We start from the raw sequence: 21235 nt of genomic DNA, 5'->3' as shown, positions 1-21235 counted from the left end.
TCGAACCCATAAACCCTACAGGTGCCTGATAGTTACATCTGGAACTAACATTAATCGGACACACTCAAGTGAACTGCATTCATGTTAGCATTTCATGTTTGATGTGGTAATTTCACAGTAGGAATACGCAAAGATTCGAAGCCTCGTTCTCGCCACCTACAGTGCAATTCGGCCAGGTATACATCCGCACTAAAACCAAGGTGAAAGTCATCATGGCTCGAGTAGAACAGACCCAGCTTCCAACCTAACTTTGAGAATAGATCAACGACAATATATTTTTTAATCACCCGATAAGAGTCTCGCGTCAACGCAGCACATCAACGTTGATAACGGCCCACCCCTAAATTATAATGGAAGCCAATGGAGCAAAAACAGCCACAAAAATAACGAAAGGGTAGACAATTTGAACATTACACAAGGGTTAATCAACACAAGTATACATGAGCTTGTGATAATTTTTGGTTTGGTGCGAATAATGCCCACCTCGTATGTTATGGTAAGCTACGGCAATCTGGGAGATGATGTAGCTGCTCTTGGCGAACCCTGCTTCCATGAGGCTCTGATATTTCTGCAGCGCCTCTTTGATCATCTGCAGTTCCGTGTACATGTGTGCCATGAAGAAATCCCTCACCCAGCAGTCTGGCAAGGACAGGGACTTCAACTAATAAAGAGACACAAACAAATGAAGAAATGCTTTCCAAGTAAGCTTTTACTTCAGCATACTTTCAATGTGATTGGCAAGGTTGGTTATGAAAAGATGTACCATTTCAATGTTGGTGATGAGATTGCACAGCTCCAGCCATGATCCCCAGTGCAGAGGAAGAGCATGTGTCGCCGCCACGAAAATCTCTACCGCCTCTTTTAGCAAATCCAGTTTACGAAGAACCACGCCATAACTGATGGAAAATAAGGGATTATATTGGATGTGTCTGAAAGATCTTAAATGCTGCCCTAAGAGGGAGGATTCCAAGGTAGCAAGGCATCAAGAATACAAATTCTGCTTTACTTCCTGAGGTACTTTCTACTAATGGAATAACAAACACAGCACAGATGTATCCTGTAACAGCTATGTTGTTGTGGTGTAGGGCTGTGCGATTTGGGGAAAATATCTAAATGCAAATTTTTTTTAACAGATACTGCGATTTTGATTTGATTTGCGATTTAATTTTGTAGTCAAGCTTTAGCTCAATTTTCTGTATCTTAGCTTCTTACTGCTAAAATGCAGTGAGTATTAATCAAAAAAGGAACTGAAAAGATATTTACCAATCTCCAACTTTTATTCAAATTTGTTTATAAATATTCAGAAATTAAACACTATTTGTTCTCTAGAGCAAACAGTAGTGAGTTATGGCATTAGTCATCTCCTGCTGTCTTCAAGGTGTTTTTTCATATGATGTAACAGCTGCAAACATCTCGGAAATTGTACGTTGCTGTTGCTTGCTACTAGAGTGAGTCACTGGCAATGCTTTCAGCTGAATTTTAGCAAGACACTCCTCATATAAGCACATGTGGTGCTTTTTTAGGTGCTGGTTGTTGTATTTCCTAATGTTGTGACAACAATTCTGCGACAGCTCTTACAAATAACCAGTTTTTGTTCAGTGTCAATGACTTTAAAACCGAAATAGTCCAATATTACCAACATGCTGTTTTTCTTTGACATGGATTTGTCTATAAATGCTTCTGAAGTGGCAGATGCCATAATCCCACTTGTCCTGCTTGTTTGTTTAATTGTAGGCATTCCGCACAGTTCAGTTGCTCAATTTTGATTGGGCAGAACTGAAAGTGTGTCCACTCAATTGGCTAGTCACAGACAGCAGTCACACATTTGCTCTGGGTGGGAAAAATTATATATAATTCATATCGCAGCGTAGCGATTCGATTTGATTAATCGCACAGCCTTACTTTGGTATTTGATGAAATTGTATTATTTTACTGTGTGCCAGAATATATACATTTTGTTAAATTAAGGCATATAAAGGTACATACATTCTGACTTTAAGTTACTTTTGTGCAACCAGCAAGTTTTTTTTACCAGAAATAACACAGGCTTCTTCCAGAAGACAATGTGCAAGAGCCATTATTGTGGGAAAAAAGGTATTTCTTGAAGTAACTGGTAACATTTTACAATAAGGTTCATTAGTTTACTAACATGAACAACACATGTACAGCATTTATTAATCATAATTGAACATTTACTAATGCATTATTAACATCCAAGTCCATGCTTGTTAACATTAGTTAATGCACCATGAGTTAACATGAACTAACAATGAACAACTGTATTTTCATTAACTAATGTTAATTAACATGAACAAATACAGTAGTAAATGTATTGTTCATTGTTTGTTCATCTTAGTAAATGCATTAATTAACATTAACTAATGAACCTTATTGTAAAGTGTGCCCAAGTAACTTTAATTCAAAATTTGCCAGGGGTATGAATAATTTCGGTCGTGACTGTATATAGATTATAAATTATTTAATTACTTTAATTACTTTTTACTCATTCACCAGAATAGAAAAGTCCCAGAGTAAAATGAGAAAATATGATACACCGATGTTTTTGAAATGTGGAAAAAGTCTTTACACTGTTTTCATTAGTTTTTATATTACTTGTTTTAATTTTATTTACACTTGTCTCTTTTATTCCTGTTTATGTAAATCACTTTGAATCGTCACTGTGTATGAAATGTGCTATATAAATAGACTTGACTAGTAAAAACATAGCCTATTGAATTAATTTGGTAAGATTTGACATGACAATATAATAATTATTTTTGTAGGTGAATCAAATAAGTTGTTTAATTCCAGTTCAGTTGCACTCAGGACTTAACAATAAAGCCTAAATTTAAACAAGTCTTGCTGTCATTTTACTTCTATTGCACTTACAGAAGAGCACTGGAAATCAGTAAATGACCAACTCTTCCTCTGTGTAACAGTGCAAGTAATCAATGACAACATCAGCACTCATTTACTTTAGAAAAGTTAAAAATAAAAGGTTTTAAAAATATGATGATACAACTAGAGGATCTGTTTCCTTTAACTAGATTGTCATGAATTTCTTTATTTCGACACTACATATTTACAGTTAAATCCCATATTTTAAATTTGCAAGTGATTTCTTTGCAGAGACCATGGTTGCAATTAATGCTGTATTTTTTTTTATTGCTCAACAGTTCTTATATTTGTTTACATGTGTGTGTGTGCGAGAAAAAAACGAGGGATTGCAGAAATCTAAACTGACAAGACTGAAAGAACCACTGATATTTGAAAAACAGTCATATAATTAATGTTACAATGATGACAATGACGATACTTCTATTATTGTCTGAAGGAGAAATGAAGCCTGCTAATTTTAATAAAATGTAGGGAAATCTGGGTAAAACCAAACTAGAGCTGCACGATATTGGAAAAAGAATGTTGCAATATTTTTTTATTCTGCGATTTTTTTATATTGCGATATGAATACAGTTCAACTAGAGTTGAATAACTGGAAAGAATTTATCAATTTATATTGATTAGGATGATTCTATAAGAGTGCATAACATAACAAAGAATCTACATGCATAAATAAATTCAATAAAGAAAAGAACAAATTAAAATGAACAGCATCTTACCGTTTTCCGAGGAAGTCAAAATATTCAGGTATGCAGTAATTAAATAATTAAGCGTACAATAATACAGCATAGTCTTCGTTTCAAGAAGATTTTGTAACACTACAATACGGTTGCATTAATTAAATGTCAGTTAATGCATTTACTAACACTAACAAACAATAAACAATATATTTATTTTAATATTTGTTCATGTTATTTAATGAAAACAGTTGTTCATTGTTAGTTCATGTTAACTCATGATGCATTAAATAATTTTAACAAGCACAAATTTGAATGTTGCTAATATGTTAGTAAATGTTGAACTATGATTAATGAATGGTGTACAAGCACTGTTAATAATTAGTTCATGTTAAAAAATACATTAACTAATGAAACCTTATTGTAAAGCGTGCCCAAAAAATTCAATAAAATTAATTGTTATTAATTTTTCAAAGTTACAAAGGTACAATTTCTTTTGCCTAAATGCTTTTAAAACCCTTACAGTCACAGGCTTCGAAAAACACTAAGAAATGATAAATTGTAATTCAGATTTAACATTGCGTATACCCGCGATGTGACTATTGCGAATAATCACGTTGTGATATCAATGCTAAAACAATATATTGTGAAGCAAAAACCAAACTACTTTTTGTTTTACAAATAAATGTTTATATAATGTATCATAAACGCATAAATTATCTCTAATTTCACTGAATCTAGAAATAGAATAGGTTAATTAGTGTGACAATTGGTGCAAATATCTATATATTCGAGAGAAATTATGTGCAGGTGGCTGAATAATTGGTTTGAAGCAGTGAATCTATGCATATATACAGTTGAATTGTTAGCCCCCTTTGATTTTTTTTCTTTTTTAAATATTTCCCATATGATGTTTAACAGATCAAGAAAATTTTCACAGTATGTCTGATAATATTTTTTCTTCTGGATAAAGTCTAATTTATTTTATTTTGGCTAGAATAAAAATAGTCTACAATAGTCTACAAAACAAACCATCATTATACATTAACTTAAACTAGTTATTAATAATAATAATAATAATAATAACCTAATTAACCTAGTTAAGCTTTTAAATGTCACTTTAAGCTGTATAGAAGTGTCTTGAAAAATATTTAGTCAAATATAATTTACTGTCATCATGCCAAAGATAAAATAAATCAGTTACTAGAAATGAGTTATTAAAACTATTATGTTTAGAAATGTGTTGTAAAAAAAGTTGCGAGATTCAACAAATTTGAGCAAAACAGTAAACTTTCAATTCTGAAAACAACTGTAACAATTAGTCGCTTGTTTCACCTGTGGTGTGAGCAAGCTTTCATGTGTGTATTTTTCTATATTTTTCTTATCAGACCAGACATGTTTTTAAGCAACAACTCACGTTTTAAAATGAATTTGATACATACAGATACAGGGCAAATCCATCCAGCTCTCCCGCACTATGTTTTTTGCTCAGCTCCACCCGAAGTTCTCGCAGGGCTTCATTGCGGACCTGACCCTTTTCCAGTGGACCTGCAAAAAGAATATGTATTATAATGAAAGCAGGCGAAACTGTCTGTGATTGAGGCGCTCTTTAAAACATATTCTCTTACCAAGGCTGTCGACAGTCTCATCATCTTTCTTCTTTTCTCCTGACTGAGAAAATTAAAAAGAAAATTAAAAAGCACATAGGTATTTCCTCATTTCATCTCCAAATTAATAATTAATTAAAAGTAAAACATCTTACTAGGTAGCGCGAATACATATACAGAAAATATGCTTTCTGACTCCGGCAGCCACGGAGAAAATACGCAGCTCGGTCATACTCCTTTAGGTCAAAATATGATTTGGCTAGGCAAAGGGCATCCAAATCCTGGGCATCTTCCTGGAAGAAGAAACAAATAAGGCAGTGAATTTACTTGTTTACACCAGCATGCCTTGAACTAAACTTGAACAAAAAAAATTGCATCTGCTATTTTAATGCATCTTACATGTATAACACTTGCAATGTTCACCATTATATATGACCACATTAGGGCTAAACAATATATCGTTATCGCAATGTGTTTATCTGCAATAGTCATATTGCAAGATTAGATTATTTATTAACGATTAAAAGATAAAGATATTGATAAATATATTTATCAATGGAAACAATGTTATTTTACATATGATTGTTCAATTTCTGTACTTGAATACTGTTACATTCCCCAGAAATCCACAAAGCGCTGTTTATTTACGATTTATTTTGCTTGTGTGTATTATACTTCATGCAGATTATGCAGTCGATCAAAATTAATAAATATTTCTAAATGGAGCTATATAAGTCATCTAGTAAAATTCTATTCACCTCACAATATATACTGCAGTAAAACAAAATATCGCAATGTCAGATTTTTCCAGATAGATAGACAGACAGACAGACAGACAGACAGACAGACAGACAGACAGACAGACAGACAGACAGATAGATAGATAGATAGATAGATAGATAGATAAAAACAGTTTGAAAACAGATATATAGATAGACAGACAGACATTGTCTTGACATTTTTTTATATACGTTCCTCAAAAACATGGACACCTCCAAATGGTGTTAAAAGTGTCCCATACTATATTTATATGGTATAATTCACCCCAAAAAGTCATTGTTGTCTTAAAGTTATGACATATCTGCGGCCAAAAAAATCACACATGAGATGACGCACAGTTTATGATTAAGACAAGCATTTGATATGTTTTATGTTTATAGCAAACACAAAGTGTTGTGCACAAAAATAAATGTTTACTGGGTCAGTATAACTACTCTAGCCTATATAATGTTGAATATAATGTAAGAGAGAATAAAATGTCTCATTTTACCAGTGAAAAAATGGTCTAATAATGTTGTCAATGACAAAAATATATCTCAAACATAATAATTCAACTTTGAAATTATAAAAAGTTGTATTCTAATGTCATCACGTGTGAATTCATGAACAGGACACATTTAAAATCTGCTCAAGTCCACCATTCCAAGTCTATACAAAATTTTGCATTTTAACCAACAGTAGACTTACACATAAGCCTAATATTATTGTTGTTGTTTTACCATATGTTTGAGAAATACCACTAATAGGCTACTCATATTAACCTTTATTTGACATCTACAAAATCGTGATAAAAATAATGATCTTGATTTTAAGCAAAAAAAATTATGATTCTCATTTCAGCCAAAATCATGCAGCCCTAAGATGGATAGATGGATGGATTTAAAAAAAATAAAATAAAAAATAAGCAGAGCAACCATAAATAAATCTTGCGAACAGTGGGATAAAAGTTATAGGACTCCAGATTGACCTCAGTTAACTCTGGTGGTGGAGGGATTTCATTCAGAGGAAGTGGATCCAAAGAAAAAGCCAGTTCAGATGCCCTGAAAAACAAATAGCAGTGCAACTGTCAGGGTGACTGATTGAATTTTCTTTTTACAAACTGCAATCTAGATATATAGATATAAATACACACCTCGTTGTACAGATCGGACTACATGTTTAAAACACATCTAACAATGTCTTAAATAAAAAGGGATTGTTGCACAATATTTAACGAAATCAATACAAAACAACACAGCAACATACTGGACAGTGTTAAACGTTTAGAATAAAAAAAGATTACGACCTGTAAACATCCTCATCTTTCATTTATCATCTTATCACTTGATTATGTTATACCATAGTAAAACCATGTAGATGTTTACTGTATATTTGTTTAAGCCCATGTTGAACGATTCCAAAAAATACAGCAAATCATACAAAGAATAAGCGCTCATAATACAACATGGCATTGATATTACCATGGTAAAATGTAGTGTTTTATAACCCAGCAGACTAGCGAAATAAATGAAACACTGAAAAGATATGTAGGTAGTTTAATAAAGCCATGTTTTTTTCTTTTTCATTGTGTTAGCTGTCATGCTAAGTATCACTCAACAAAATACTGCAATACAAATAACGGGCCTGTGTTAAATTCTAAATATAATGGGGATTTGTTCTTACCATTTCACACTGTGGACGAGTCCTCTTTCTTTACACTGAGCTATAATAGAAATAAGTTGCTTTTTAATTTGGACCAAGTCGCCAAAATCGCTGCAACGGGTAGCCGCCATTTTTCATAAATACGTCATACTGACGCACACCAGCGCAAGAGCTGATTGGTCAAACTGATCAGACGTTGATACAACTTGCTCCTTTTGCTCCTTCCTCACTTATTTTGGTTATGAAACTGTTCCAATTTTGGCACAATGTTAACTTATTTATCTCAAATATTACTTCACAGAATTTTTTTTGCGACCCTAAAAGTAATTATGATTTTAATAGAATTTTTAACATCTGCTTGAAAAAAAATCATTCTTTTGATGCAGATTTTATGTAAATTTTCTTATTGCAGGCAGGTATTTATAGCATTTAATACATTCATTTATTTTCTTTTTGGCTTTGAACCTTTATTAATCAGGGGTCGCCACAGTGGAAGGAACCGCCAATTTATGTAGCATATGTTTTATGCAGCAAATGCCCTTCGAGCTGCAACCCATCTTGGGAAAGCATTTTTACATTTCATTCATTTTCTTTTCGGCTTAGTCTCTTTATTAATCTGGGGTCTCCACAGCTGAATGAATCGCCAACTTATTCAGCACATGTTTTACGCAGCAGATGCTCTTCCAGCTCCAACTCATCTCTGGGAAACATCCATACACACTCATACACTATGGACAATTTAGCCTACCCAATCCACCTGTACCGCATGTCTTTGGACTGTGGGGGAAACCAGAAAACCTGGAGGAAACCCACACAAACGTGGGGAGAGCATGCAAATTCCACACAGAAACGCCAACTAACCCAGCCAAAGTTTAAACCAGCGACCTTCTTGCTGTGAAGCGACAGCACTACCTACTACACCACCTTGTCTACCCCAGAATTTTTACAAGAGATTAAAAATTACTTACAATTCCAGATTCACTTAATAAGAAAGCACTCAAAACATATACAATTTGCACGACCTATAAAAATCAATTAAATCTCTTAATTGCTGTTATTTTCTTATTTTGCCCTCCTCTTTCTTAATTACTTTATCTATTATATATCTATCCTCAGATCAGATAACCTATTGATATTCCTTTATTTGATTTTCTGTTGTTTTTTTTCCCCTTGTTTCTCTTGTTTTTCATTCCTTATTTGCACCATTGTACTTAATATTATGATTATAATTAAAAATGATGTGATTCAAATGTATCTTTGTTATACAAAAAATGTTCAAAAAAAAGCTGATTGGTCAAACTGAAAGATCGGAAGATGTAACTTTACTATTATTATTATTATTATTATTACTTATATTATTATTAGAGTTTTTTATCTAAATACTGAGAAATCTTTGAGAGACGTTATTTATAAGTAGTTTCAATGTTTGAATTTAATGTAACGTAAAATAAAACCTGCTTATTTTATACACTAAGGTAAAATAAAATGTACAAAAAGTTTAATTGTTTTGTTTAAATAATAATTTTATTATTATTATCATTTAGCTAAATATAAAACTGTAAGATAAACAGCTTTATGTCGGCCTAAACAGTATAGACATATGCATTTAGCAGTAAAAATGAGAAATGGAATAAAAACTATTTTGAAGCATTTTGTTAAATTTAAGTTACAGTGCATCTATACACCAACTGATTCTCACTAGATGTTACTTAGTGTTGGAGAAAATGTGGTAAAATTAGAGATCATACCCACATTTATTAGGATTGAAGATTAAAGAATTCTGGAAAAATGTTAAAAAAGAAATAGATACTATATTAGATATAGAAATACCCCTTGATCCAATTGTGTGATTACTGGGAGCACTGTCTAAAGAAATGTTTAACAAAGAAACAATATTTGTCCTAATTATATTATTACTGGTTGCAAAAAAATTATAACTGTACATTGGATGGAAGAAGGTTTTCCAAAGGTGGCTCAGTGGATTTAGAGACTTAAACAGGTCTATGTAATGGAAAAAATGACATCATGTCTACAATGAAGACTGATATTTTTCTGAAGAGGTGGAAAAGTATTACAATATATTTAATGTAATTTCAGATAACTACAATGTATCACAATACAACTTGATGTACAAATGTATCCCCTGAAAAGTAATTATGATGGCAGTATCTTTTGTTTAATTTCATTATTATTATTTATTTTTCTTTTAATTTTTTTATAATATCATTTTTTTATGTATTCCCTCATCTGTGCGGAGTTAAATTGTTGGGGAAGGGGTTGTTCTGAAAAAAAAAATATATATATATATATATTGAAAAATCTTTAATAAAAGGATTAAAAAAAAGATCAAAAGTAAACTGTTAGGTTGGGGTTAGGGTTAGAGTTGACATGTACTTGCAACGTTTCTTATAGTCAGTTAAATGTCTGTTGAAGGAGCAGCATCAGCAGATATTAAGCAGACAGTCTACCAAAACTCAAATTAAAAGTAATTGGCATGTAGTTACAATGCAACTTGTCAACAAAATGTGCAATAGGGACCATCAAATAAGGTGTTACCATTTTAATTACCCAACAGCTCAATAAAATCCTCTTCCTTTCATCCCAAATGGTCAACATCCCTTGTGGTTGGAGCAGGCCTGTAGCCAGAGGGAGTTTGGGTGGTTCGGAAGACCCACTCTCACTGAAAAAGGTCCAGAATAGGCACAACACATGAGCTTCTTTGTCCTATTCTGACTGCTATGCCATAATAAATAGTGAAAATAAGACATTGAAAAAGGCTTTGAGACCAAATGGAATTGGTTGTCGCTTCGTTTTGACTTTAGCTAATCTGTTTTGGCCAATGCTAACAAATATTTTCATTTTATAATCTGACACGACCAAAGTCTTTTTTCAGTGCTGTATTGTTTTTAATCAGAGAAAACATTTTACAGTCACACTGGTTTGATGGTCCATTTGTTGATTTTCAGTTACATTGCATATACCAACTAATTCTCATTAGATTATAAGTAGACTGTTAGGTTGGGGTTAGGGTTAGTGTAAGTTGACATGTACTTGCAAAGTTTCTTATAGTCAGTTAAATGTCTGTTTAGCAGCAGTATCTGCAGATATTAAGCAGACAGTCTACTAATACTCAAATGAACCTTTATAATAAAGGGTTACTAAAATCAGAGATACATCAGAAATAGTCAATAAGGATAGAGATACTGAAAAGATAAGGGAGTAAAAGAAAAAGTGTAAGACATTTGTACAGTGTTAATTTAAAACAATATATATGGTGTTGAAGGTAAAAAAAAAAAATTAAAAAAGGGTACACAATGGGGCTGTTTACTAAATCTAGGTTGTACGCTTAAAGTTAGTTATGTATAATTCTTAGAATTGGATTACATCTTGCTTCAAATATATTCATCTGGAGTCTAAGGCAATAAGTTATTCTTTCAATTTCATAAATTTCTCTAATTGTTTTGATCCGTTGTTCATATGTAGGTGGGTCTGATCTGATCCAGTTAGGTTTAATACATTTTAGTGCTGCAGAAAGCAATATTTGAAGTAAATAAATAACTATTCTTTCCCCCATGCTTTCAGGTATACCTAAGACTGCCACGGTTGGATCAAAGGCAATATCAATGCAAAATATATCTTGAAGTGCCTTATAGATATCATCCCAGAACTGCTGCAGTTTTGGCCAATATCAAAAGATATGAGAGTGGTTCCCTATAAATGGTCACCACATTCTCTCCACATTCATCTGTTAGATGAGCCTATTCCTATCTTTGCTACAATATGTGGGGTACAGAAATATCTTGTAACGATTGTCCACTTAAATTCTCTCCATACATTTGAGTTTGTGACTTTCTATCTGTCCAGTTTTCTTGTGTAATCTTTCAGCCTCCCCCCGTTCTTTATAAAAAAAGTTTTATATGGATGATATGATAACAGACTCTTATATAGTTAAGTAATCCTTTATTTGTCAGTATACCTCATCTGTATTTTTATCATTAACTTTTCTTATTTCGTTCAGACTGATTATATTCTCGCATTCTTTATGCTTTGTAAGAAAATCTCTTATTTGTAAAATATCTGTAAAAATCGGTTCTTGGTAATTGAAGTTCTTCTAATTGTTCAAAATGTTTTCAAATTGTTTTTGTTGATAAGCTGATATATGAAATTTAGTTCATTATTTGATCATTTTTTTAAATCCAGTATCTAAAACCGATGTAACAAATGCATTTAGTGTACTTATACTAGATAATAGGGACTTTGAATAATTGATTTTTAACAAAATTTGTAACTTTTTCCATAGTTTTAAAGTAGCTCTTGTCCATTTTCCCATTACTATATTACCCCTGCAAGAGTTTATATACTAAATGTTATTCTTGAAACAAAAAATGACCAATTAAAAGGTGTGACACATCAAAAGCGGACCATATTGAAATAGTTTTGAATACTATTTTGGCTTTTGTTGTTATCCATGAATTTTCAAATGTACTTTTTACGAGAGAGGCTGGAAAAATTGTGAAGCTCTAAATTATTATTATTATTATGTTTTAATTATTTTTAATTCAAATGGACAAATTCTGACAGAGGAAAGTTGAATGATCTGGCCAGTTTGTTATTTGCCTAATAAATGACAAGAGAATACAGTTTTTTAATTTAGAACTTAAACAGATTCCTATTTCTTTCTAACGATATATAATGTAATTAATATGTATTTTAAAAATAAGTATCTTTATTCTAAATCTTTAGGAAATATTTTTGGTAAATCAGAAAAGTGTGGTTATCATGACCATCCGACAAGCTAATACAGCTAAAATAGTGCTTAAAATGTCACTAAAATGCAGTATTTACATCTCGTAATTAAATAGAAAATAAGGCGTATAACTGCAAAAAAAGGTCCTCTTTTTTGAGAAAAAAAGAACCACCTCTTTCACTAGGCTGGTTATGGGCCTGGGTTGGCATTTCAATGCAAATTCCAGCTTACAATAAAACATTTATTTGGCAAGACAACCTAGTGCTGTTTGGGTTACCAAAATCCCTCTCAAACTTATTCTGTTGTTAATTATGATCTCCACCAAGCCTTTTTGTTTTCCTCTTCCAGGAACTGGAACATATAATCACTCACAGCCGACTTTGGTCAAGTTCTAAGCTTGCAGAGTTTATTTTCATTAACCGTCTTAGTCATTATGTATCCCTCTGATGATCTATTCTATGGGATTGTAAACATGGACACATAGTAAATATAGCCTGTTTCATAAGACACACATCCCTAAAATAAAACTTAAAGTTAAATCAAACCTATGCATCCATCTAGTTTTGATCATGCGTTGGATGCTCTTTTGAATGTGAGCTGAAATTTTGTGCAACAATAGTGTCATCAGAGGAGGATGTTTAAAGGGCTTTTAAAGCATGATCTCATTCGGTATCTGGGAATGATTAACACATGTGGAGTCCAGATTGTGAAAGTAGCCTTTACGTGCCATCGCTCGCAGCTCAGATGATCTTGAGTGGACAAAAACAAACAATGTAAGAAATTTTTTAGCATAACACCTGTTATACTTCACATTTTACTTCGGCTCACACACCCATTGAAGACCCGTTATGTTTTGTTTGGCGTGTTTGATGTTAAACTCCTCCCCCTCACTCTTGGCTTATGTTCATCGGTCACTCTTTCACTATTTCAGTAGTTGCATGCTACTCCAAACGCTGTTCGGACGCACAGGTAGGATTAACAATGTTTATTTTATTTTTTTTTTGTTTTGTGATTTTAATAGGCTAGAAGTGAAAAAGGTCGTTATTTACTAAAGTTTTGGACAAGCAGAAAGAATAGCATTACTGTCTGCTTTAATAACAGGCTTTTTTCTTCTTTTTTTTCTTACATTAGATACAGGTTTTAAAAAGTTTTAATGGAAGCCTGTTGCTTCAAATGAATCTTTACGAGAGATAAAATAGACAATATGTTCTTTCCACAGGTGTGTAGCTGACGATGGATTTAAAGGATAAAGTTGCTGTTGTGACCGGAGCAGCTCAGGGTTTGGGCAGAAGTTTTGTCGAAATACTCATGAAAAATGGGTCAAAGGTAAACTAAATAATACAAATCATATAAAAAAAAATTGTTCGCGTTAATACAAACTCCAAGGACACTACATCAACTATGTAATTGAACATAAAGTGTTACGTAATTAAGTTTTATTTACGTTACCATGTCATTGAGGGTAAAACGCCTGCTTCAGGTTCCGATTGAAAGCGTCGCAGATGTGTCGACTCGGCTATGCATTGATAAGTACAGTTTCGGTTTTATAAAGCTGAAAATAGGTAAAAGAGCTATTCGTACATAACATTTGGCCGTTGATATTGAGTCATGAGGAAAAAATTAATTGATGTTCATCAAAGGTTAGCCTAGATCTGACATACAGACTATGCAAAAGTGTGGTAATAACTGACAGCAATAAGACATCTTGATTTGTCGAAAGTTAATCTCTGGTGGTTATTGTATTTTTTATGTATTTAAAGTACATTAGTAGCCTACTACATGTTGTTTATTGCATTAAATGCTGTTAATTATTACAAATTGTTTTCATTAAAAAAAGTGTCCATTCAAATAATAATAAAAAAAAATTGGAGGACGTTGCATGAGTAACATTAGCATATTTTAAGTTCCCATTCAGGAGGGGAACTTCAATGATATGTGTAAACTTACACTAAGGGGGATTTCGTTAGAATCCAGTCATCTTAAAGAGTATACAGGCCAATGAAATGCCAAAGAGTTGACAGCGTTAGCATGCATGGCTATTACAATTAATCTTGTATTTAAGGGCTGCATGTGCCAAGCTGAGGCATCCTTTTCTAGCTGAAGAACCTTCACTGCTAACAGCGAAGGGGCATTCGTTGTGGCAAAGGATATCAATTCCGTTCCCCGATTACATTAACATGGACCAGGAATTTTTTTCTTACGTAATGCTAGTCAAATAATTTATGTGTCAGATTAGACACTGGTTTACATATGTCAGCTTATATACTGTATATAGATACACTACCTGACAAAAGTCTTGTCGTCGATCCCAGTTGTAAGAGCAACAAATAAAAACTTGACTTTCTACTTCAGCCTCCACATCAAATTTCCAGAAAGCAAAAAAGGTCAAGGTGCTCCAGAGTTGGCCAACCCAGTCACCAGACATGAATATTATTGAGCATGTCTCAGGTAAGATGGAGCCATTGAAGATTAATTCAAAAAATCTTGATGAACTCTGGGAGTCCTGCAAGAATGCTTCCTTTGCCATTCCAGATGACTTTATCAAAGTGACTTCATCAAAGTTGTTTGAGTAATTGCAGAGATGTATAGATGCAGTCCTCCAACCTAATAGGAGTCATGCACAATATTAATTCTTTTTCCACTGCAGCATGACTTTATATTCTTTACGGTACATTATTTCTGTTAAGTGTCAAGTCTTTTGTCTAAGCGAAGTCAGCTCTTACTGTCCTAATTTTAAAAATTAAAATCAAGGCATGATAATTGTTTTATTTTGGTTAAATACGTGTAATCTAGAGGCCTTTGCCTGTCATATAAGCCACTTCTGATACCAAATGATCAACCAGAAGTTATTATTTGTTGTTCCTAAAACTTGGATAGGCAACAAGACTTTTGTCACGTAGTGTTCTCATATATGCAGTAATAGCAGAAGAAACATATTACGTTTAATTTTGTATGCATACGCAACATCAGGAATATCTTTAGATATTCTCTCAATAATAATTAGGTACAACTTTTATGCTACTATTATATATTGTATTCAATGATACTATAACGGTGTACACTTATTTGATTGCAGGTGGCTTTAATTGATGTGAATAAATCTCTTGGAGAGGAATTAAAGACTAATCTTAATAAAGAGTATGGACCCAACAGGGCTGAATTTTACACTGCTGATGTCTCATCAGAGGAAGATTTTAAAGGTACTTCAATACAAAGAAATAATTCACCCAAAAATCTCATTCTTAAACCATTTTCTTTGTATATAACTTTCGTCTTTCGAGGCATTTACAGTCCGAATAGTCATTTTATTTTAATGTAATGTTTTTTAATTTTATACCATGCGTCGAGTCAAAGGTTAGCCAAGAAGTTTTCAAGACAGTGCATTCGACAGGTGCCATTAAAAAATGTAAAAATATATTTTTGGTTACAAAAACACATCGACCCACTTCATAAGACATGTGTTAACCCCTAGGTAGCATACGGGTTAGTTTTATGACAGAATTCTGTACCGTTGGAAGCTTAAAAATGGGCCACTACACAACACCATTGTACAGCATGAAGAGTCAGAATAAAATGTAAAACTATTTCGACTGTCTGTCTGAAAGAAGAAAGTCACACACATCAGATGGCTTAAGGTTAAGTAAACTATGCGGCCATTTTTATTTTTGGGTGGACTTTCTTTTAAGCAATATATGTAGAAACAATTACATGACACTATAATTTCATTTATATCAAACAAGTTTACAACTGATTGCATTGAAAGAAACTGTCTTTGTCTTCTGAAAGCTTTACATTTTCCTTTACAGGAGTTTTGAAAAAAATTGTAAAGCAATTTGGCCAAATAGACATCATGTGCAACAACGCTGGCATCATCAATGAAAAGCACTGGGAAAAGACTATCGCAATAAACCTGGTATGAACCTTTCCGTCTGTCTTTACCTACATAACTGCATCTGGTTTTGCTTTAGCTGAACATTCTTTGTGGTCATTTCAGGGTGGTGTGGTCAGGGGCACGTATCTCGCTCTGGAATATATGAAGAAAGAAAATGGTGGCAGTGGTGGAGTCATTGTCAACGTTGCATCAATGGCAGGTTTGGGACCGTCTGTACATAAAATGAACAAAAACACAGCTTGAAAACGTGGTAAATGACTTAGAAAAAACAATATTTGTGGATTTAAACAGATATTTCTTCTAAAATTGAAAACTTTAAGCAAGAATTTTTTGCTTTTAAAAGATGTATAGTAGCTGTCTAAACATAGTCGTCTTAGCTAAAACAAGGCTAAATTTGGGCTGTTAATGAAAATCTAATAGATGTCTAAGAATAAGTCAAAACTAGACTAGTCATCAAATAAACAAATGAATGACTACACATATAAAGTCTGTCTAATCGGTCTATTTGACGACTAGTCTAGTTTTAAGCTGTTCTTAAATGTCTATTAGACTTGTCTATTAGACAAGTTTAGCCTTGTTTTAGCCAAGTTGTCTACATTTAGATGTCTACTAGACAAGCACAAAATTGTTTGATGGACTGTGTTAGATGTGTAACCATTCTTTGGTGGTTTGCCAATGTATATAATTGCTCTAATACATAAAATGAATTACATAAAATGTAACCCAGTGATCTGCCTTTGAAACAGCACTTTTATATGAACTAAAAACAAACCATTCCGTGCTTACTTTTATTTCTTGTCAGATGTTTCAGCTGTTGTTTGGTTTATACCCATTGAGATTGTAAAAAGTTCACATGGACATCAGTTTGTAGAGGTTTCAACACAGGTTATCCTCAACAGAGCTGATAACATCAGAGGCTTATTCAATGTAAATGCAAGTCAACTAAAATATGCATTATCATTCCCCTGATAACAAAACAATTTAATCAGCCCCATTATACACAGAACTGATCACATCAGGGAGTTTTTCGATGTAAATGCAATATAAATCTGTCATCGTTTATTCACTTACTTTGTTATTGCTATGGGTATGTTTGACTTTCTTTTGTCAAACATAAATGAAGCAATATTGAATCATTAATTTGCTATGTTGTTGCCCTTTCGATTTTCATTTAGGAGTTTTTCCTTTTGGACAAATAAAGAAATTCGTCCAACTATTAAACAACAGGTGGAAAGTTAAATGATGACAATTTTCATTTCTAGTAAAATATATTTTTAATGTCCTTTGAAGTGCTTTAAAATGTGATTTTTTTTTTTTCAGTTTAACGTAATATCAACTAAAACATGAAGAAAGGGGTAGATAGAGTAGCTCCTCGCCTTAAAAAAAACAGCCAATAGTGTTTTGTTTTCTCACAGCTCTGCCAGTAAGAGTGGACGTATGGAAGCCCGTTCCCGCCACTGAATAAAAATAAATAAACAAAAAATTATAAAGTCAGATTTCTGTTAGAAAGTGGCAATTCTGAGATATAAATTGCAAGTTTAAGTCGAAATTCAGAGTTATAAAGTCAGAATTGTGAGTTTTAAAGTCAGAATTGTTGAGTTTTAAAGTCAGAATTGTGAGTTTAAAAGTCATAAGTTAAGTCAGAATTCTAAGTTATAAAAACAGAATTCTGAGGTATAAAGTCAGAATTACAAGTTATAAAGTTAGATTTGTGAGTTAAGTCAGAATTCGGAGTTATAAATTCAGAATTACGAGTTACAAAGTCAGAACTGCGAGTTATAAAGTCAGAACTGTGAGTTATGAAGTTAGAACTGCGAGTTATAAAGTCAGAATTTTGAGTTATAAAGTTAGAATTGCGAGTTATAGTCAGAATTGTAAAGTTTTAAAGTCATTAGTTAAGTCAGAATTGTGAGTTATAAAGTTAGACCTGCGAGTTAAAAAGGCAGACTTTATAACTCAGAATTGAGACTTTATAACTCATAATTGTGACTATAACTCAGAAATCAGATTTTACAACTCAACATTTCTGACTTTATATCTTGGAATTGTGACTTTATAACTCAACATTTCTGACTTTATAATTCAGAATTGTGTATTATTTATTTTATTAAATAATTGTATTATTTCGGTGCTGGGAACGGGCTTCCATATGGATGAGCTCAAGCACAAAAATGAAAAGCAAATGAGACGCATCTTCAAGGGGCGGGGCATGTCAGACACTAAAAAGCATTTGATAGGTCAAGATTTGATGAGAAACTTAAGTATGAGGTGGTGTGAATAAAACCATTGATCCATTTAAGCGGAAGTGACAAACTGCAAGCTTTGGATGTTTTGATCAGTTTTATATCTTCTAAACATGTATTTTGTTACAGCTTTGGAGCACATTAGTTATAGATGCCCTTAAAAATACCTTATTTGAATTTCATGGGACCTTTAAAGGTCATCTATTTCACCCCATTTACAAGATGTAAGAGAAACCTTTTATGTCTCTAGAATGTGTCTGTAAAGTTTCATCTCAAAATACCCATGAGGTAATTTACATTGTAGCTGTTTTTGTAGACTGTAGCTTTAAATGCTAATGAGCTGATTTTCCCTGCTCACCCTTCTCAGGTGCTTGTCTGATTCTCATCATGCATTAAGTCAGATAAACAGCAGTCAGTGATAGAAACAGACATGGATAAAGCTGAAATACAGCTCATTAGTCAAAAATTCAAGCTTCTCTGACACGATGACTCACACACAAATGCCATTTAAGTGCCGTGATTAAGCGATTAAGAATTACATAGCGATTTTACTGTCTTTATTTCAAACATGCTCTGTTTTAAACGCGTTTTGTCCTTCAAGCCATGTTTTGACAATCTCTGCATATCGGCTGCAGGTTTGGGGCCTTTGCCAGTAGCACCCATCTACACCGCTACTAAACACGGCGTGGTCGGATTTAGCCGTGCCATGGCGGTATGTATTTAGTTCTTTAGTTTGGATGGAGTAAATAAAGCATTTCATAATTAGTAAACTTTAATTGCATACATCTACAGGCTGTTTCCAAGTTGTCCAACTATGGGGTGAGGATCAATGTCCTCTGTCCATGGTTTGTGAAGACCAGTCTTCTGTCCCTCTTGAATTCAGAGGAGCATACTGGAAGTTTTTCTCAAATGAAGGAAATCACGGAGATGTTGATGGAGAGTGAGGGCTGTCTGGAGTGAGTGAGAAATATATAGCGTATACTTCTACATTCATACACGTTTTTGTATCTTGATTTGACTGAAATTTTATTACAGGGTGGATGTCGTTGCCAGGGTCTTTCTTGTTCTTGTGAAAGATGAAAGTAAGGATGGAGAAGCTCTGATGATTAATCCAGATGGAGCAGCTATTATATCCTTTCCAGAAAAGGGCAAAGACATTCCATCTACTCCCGTCAGTCTAGAGTAGCTCATTAGTTCCTTTCCTCAACACATTCATTTTGGGATTAAAGATGTCATACTCTTACCTCATATACCTTTACCTGGTTTAGTAATAAAATAATACACACAAACTCAAAATCAGTGTTTCTCAACCATGTTTGTGGAGGACCATCCACACTGCATGTTTTGGATGTCTTTTGTTAATCACACTCATTACAGGTGTTTTAGTCTCTGCCAATAAGCTGATGATCTGAATCAGGTGTGTTTGGTTAAGGAGCCATGGGAAATGTGGTCTTCCAGGAACATGGTTGAGAAACATTGCTCTAAAGATCTAGATAAATGGTCTGAAACTCAATTCCTGGATTATTGCTCAGCATAATATAGCTCCAACCACCTCGAACTCAGTAGTAATCTCTAGTAACTCTGAATTCTGACTTTCTAACTCGGAATTGTAACTTTCTAACTCGGAATTGCGACTTTCTAACTCTGACATCTTTGAGGAAACTTTTTGATCCACTTTTAGTGCTGACAAAAATATTAGTCCTCCTGGAAAATTTGAATTATTGTCCTTTTTACAGAGCAAGGAACATCACTTTCACAGTACGTCCAAGCATTTTTATTCTTCTGGACAAGGTCAATATTATTAGACCTCTTAAATTTTTTTTTTTTTATTGGCTTTATCATTTCGATTTTGCATTATAAGCCGAATAATAGTAGCTTGCAAAATAACTAGTATCCTATAATGTACTGTCATGGCAAAACCAAAAGAAATAAGTTTTTAAAATTTATTTAAAAACTATTGTGGAAAAAGTTAACCATTAATTTGGAAAAAAATGTTTACAGGAGGGCTAATAGTAATAACACTGATGGAATTCATAAGGGACCAAGAAAACTGTCATTTCAAAATGTATATTTTAATATGCTTTCATATACTTGTATACGTATGCTATATATATATATATATATATATATATATATATATATATATATATATATATATATATATATATATATATATACATACATATATATATATATATATATATATATATATATATATATACATACATATATATATATATATATATATATATATACATACATATATATAGGTGTGTGTGTGTGTGTGTGAATATATATAAAATGTCAATATGTTCAAATAAATAAGCTACTGATATCATGCTACTGTTGAAAGTTATTTATAACAAACTGCATCTCATTGCAATAAATCTGAACTTGGAATACTGCGCTGAGTTTAAATATTAAATGAGTGTTTTAAAAAACGGCAACGCGGTGGCGCAGTGACTAGCACAAACGCCTCACAGCAGGAAGGTCGCTGGTTCGAGCCCCGGCTGGATCAGTTGCCGTTTCTGTGTGGAGTTTGCATGTTCTCCATGTGCTCGCGTGGGTTTCCTCGGGGTGCTCCAGTGTTCCCACAGCCCAAAGACATGGTACAGGTGAATTGGGTAAGCTAAATTGTCCATAGTGTATGTGTGTGTATGGATGTTTCCCAGTGATGGGTTGCGGCTGGAAGGCCATCCGCTGTGTAAAACGTGTGCTGGATAAGTTGGTGGTTCATTCCGCTGTGGCGA

General features: G+C 33.2%; 2 protein-coding genes across 3 annotated transcripts in view; one reads left to right on the top strand and one right to left on the bottom strand.

Moving 5' to 3' along the window:
- Nucleotides 1-7777, bottom strand: part of cdc23 (CDC23 (cell division cycle 23, yeast, homolog)) — a 30086-nt gene extending 22309 nt beyond the window's left edge. The window contains exons 1-7 of one of the 2 annotated variants that reach the window (XR_012396495.1): nucleotides 7625-7752; nucleotides 6930-7002; nucleotides 5338-5475; nucleotides 5204-5246; nucleotides 5018-5123; nucleotides 764-896; nucleotides 484-661 (exon numbers count right to left, since the gene is read on the bottom strand). Coding sequence is in view for 1 of the 2 variants with exons in the window: in NM_200933.1 (NP_957227.1) it covers nucleotides 484-661; nucleotides 764-896; nucleotides 5018-5123; nucleotides 5204-5246; nucleotides 5338-5475; nucleotides 6930-7002; nucleotides 7625-7734 (781 nt within the window). In the remaining variant the exon portion in view is untranslated. 2 annotated transcript variants of the gene reach the window in all.
- A 5502-nt stretch (nucleotides 7778-13279) lies between these two features.
- zgc:56585 lies at nucleotides 13280-20825 on the top strand. Its single transcript, XM_073935441.1, has 8 exons — nucleotides 13280-13319; nucleotides 13570-13676; nucleotides 15427-15550; nucleotides 16157-16263; nucleotides 16345-16441; nucleotides 19121-19197; nucleotides 19278-19441; nucleotides 19521-20825. The coding sequence occupies exons 2-8, from the start codon at nucleotides 13584-13586 to the stop codon at nucleotides 19669-19671; spliced, it is 813 nt and encodes a 270-aa protein (XP_073791542.1). The 5' UTR covers nucleotides 13280-13319; nucleotides 13570-13583; the 3' UTR covers nucleotides 19672-20825.
- Nucleotides 20826-21235: the final 410 nt, after the last annotated feature.

The sequence above is a fragment of the Danio rerio genome, chromosome 21 (genome assembly GCF_049306965.1).
Source record: "Danio rerio strain Tuebingen ecotype United States chromosome 21, GRCz12tu, whole genome shotgun sequence".
Taxonomy (NCBI): Eukaryota; Metazoa; Chordata; class Actinopteri; order Cypriniformes; family Danionidae; genus Danio; species Danio rerio.
The sequence above is the reverse complement of the archived record's forward strand: the minus strand, read 5'-3'. Positions and strand labels throughout refer to the sequence as shown.

Excerpts from the sequence above, each read along its gene's own strand:
- zgc:56585 (XM_073935441.1), top strand. The coding sequence starts at position 13,584 with ATGGATTTAAAGGATAAAGTTGCTGTTGTGACCGGAGCAGCTCAGGGT. Across the intron at positions 13,677-15,426 it reads TCATGAAAAATGGGTCAAAG|GTGGCTTTAATTGATGTGAA; the intron begins GTAAACTAAATA and ends ATTTGATTGCAG. Across the intron at positions 16,442-19,120 it reads CAACGTTGCATCAATGGCAG|GTTTGGGGCCTTTGCCAGTA; the intron begins GTTTGGGACCGT and ends TATCGGCTGCAG.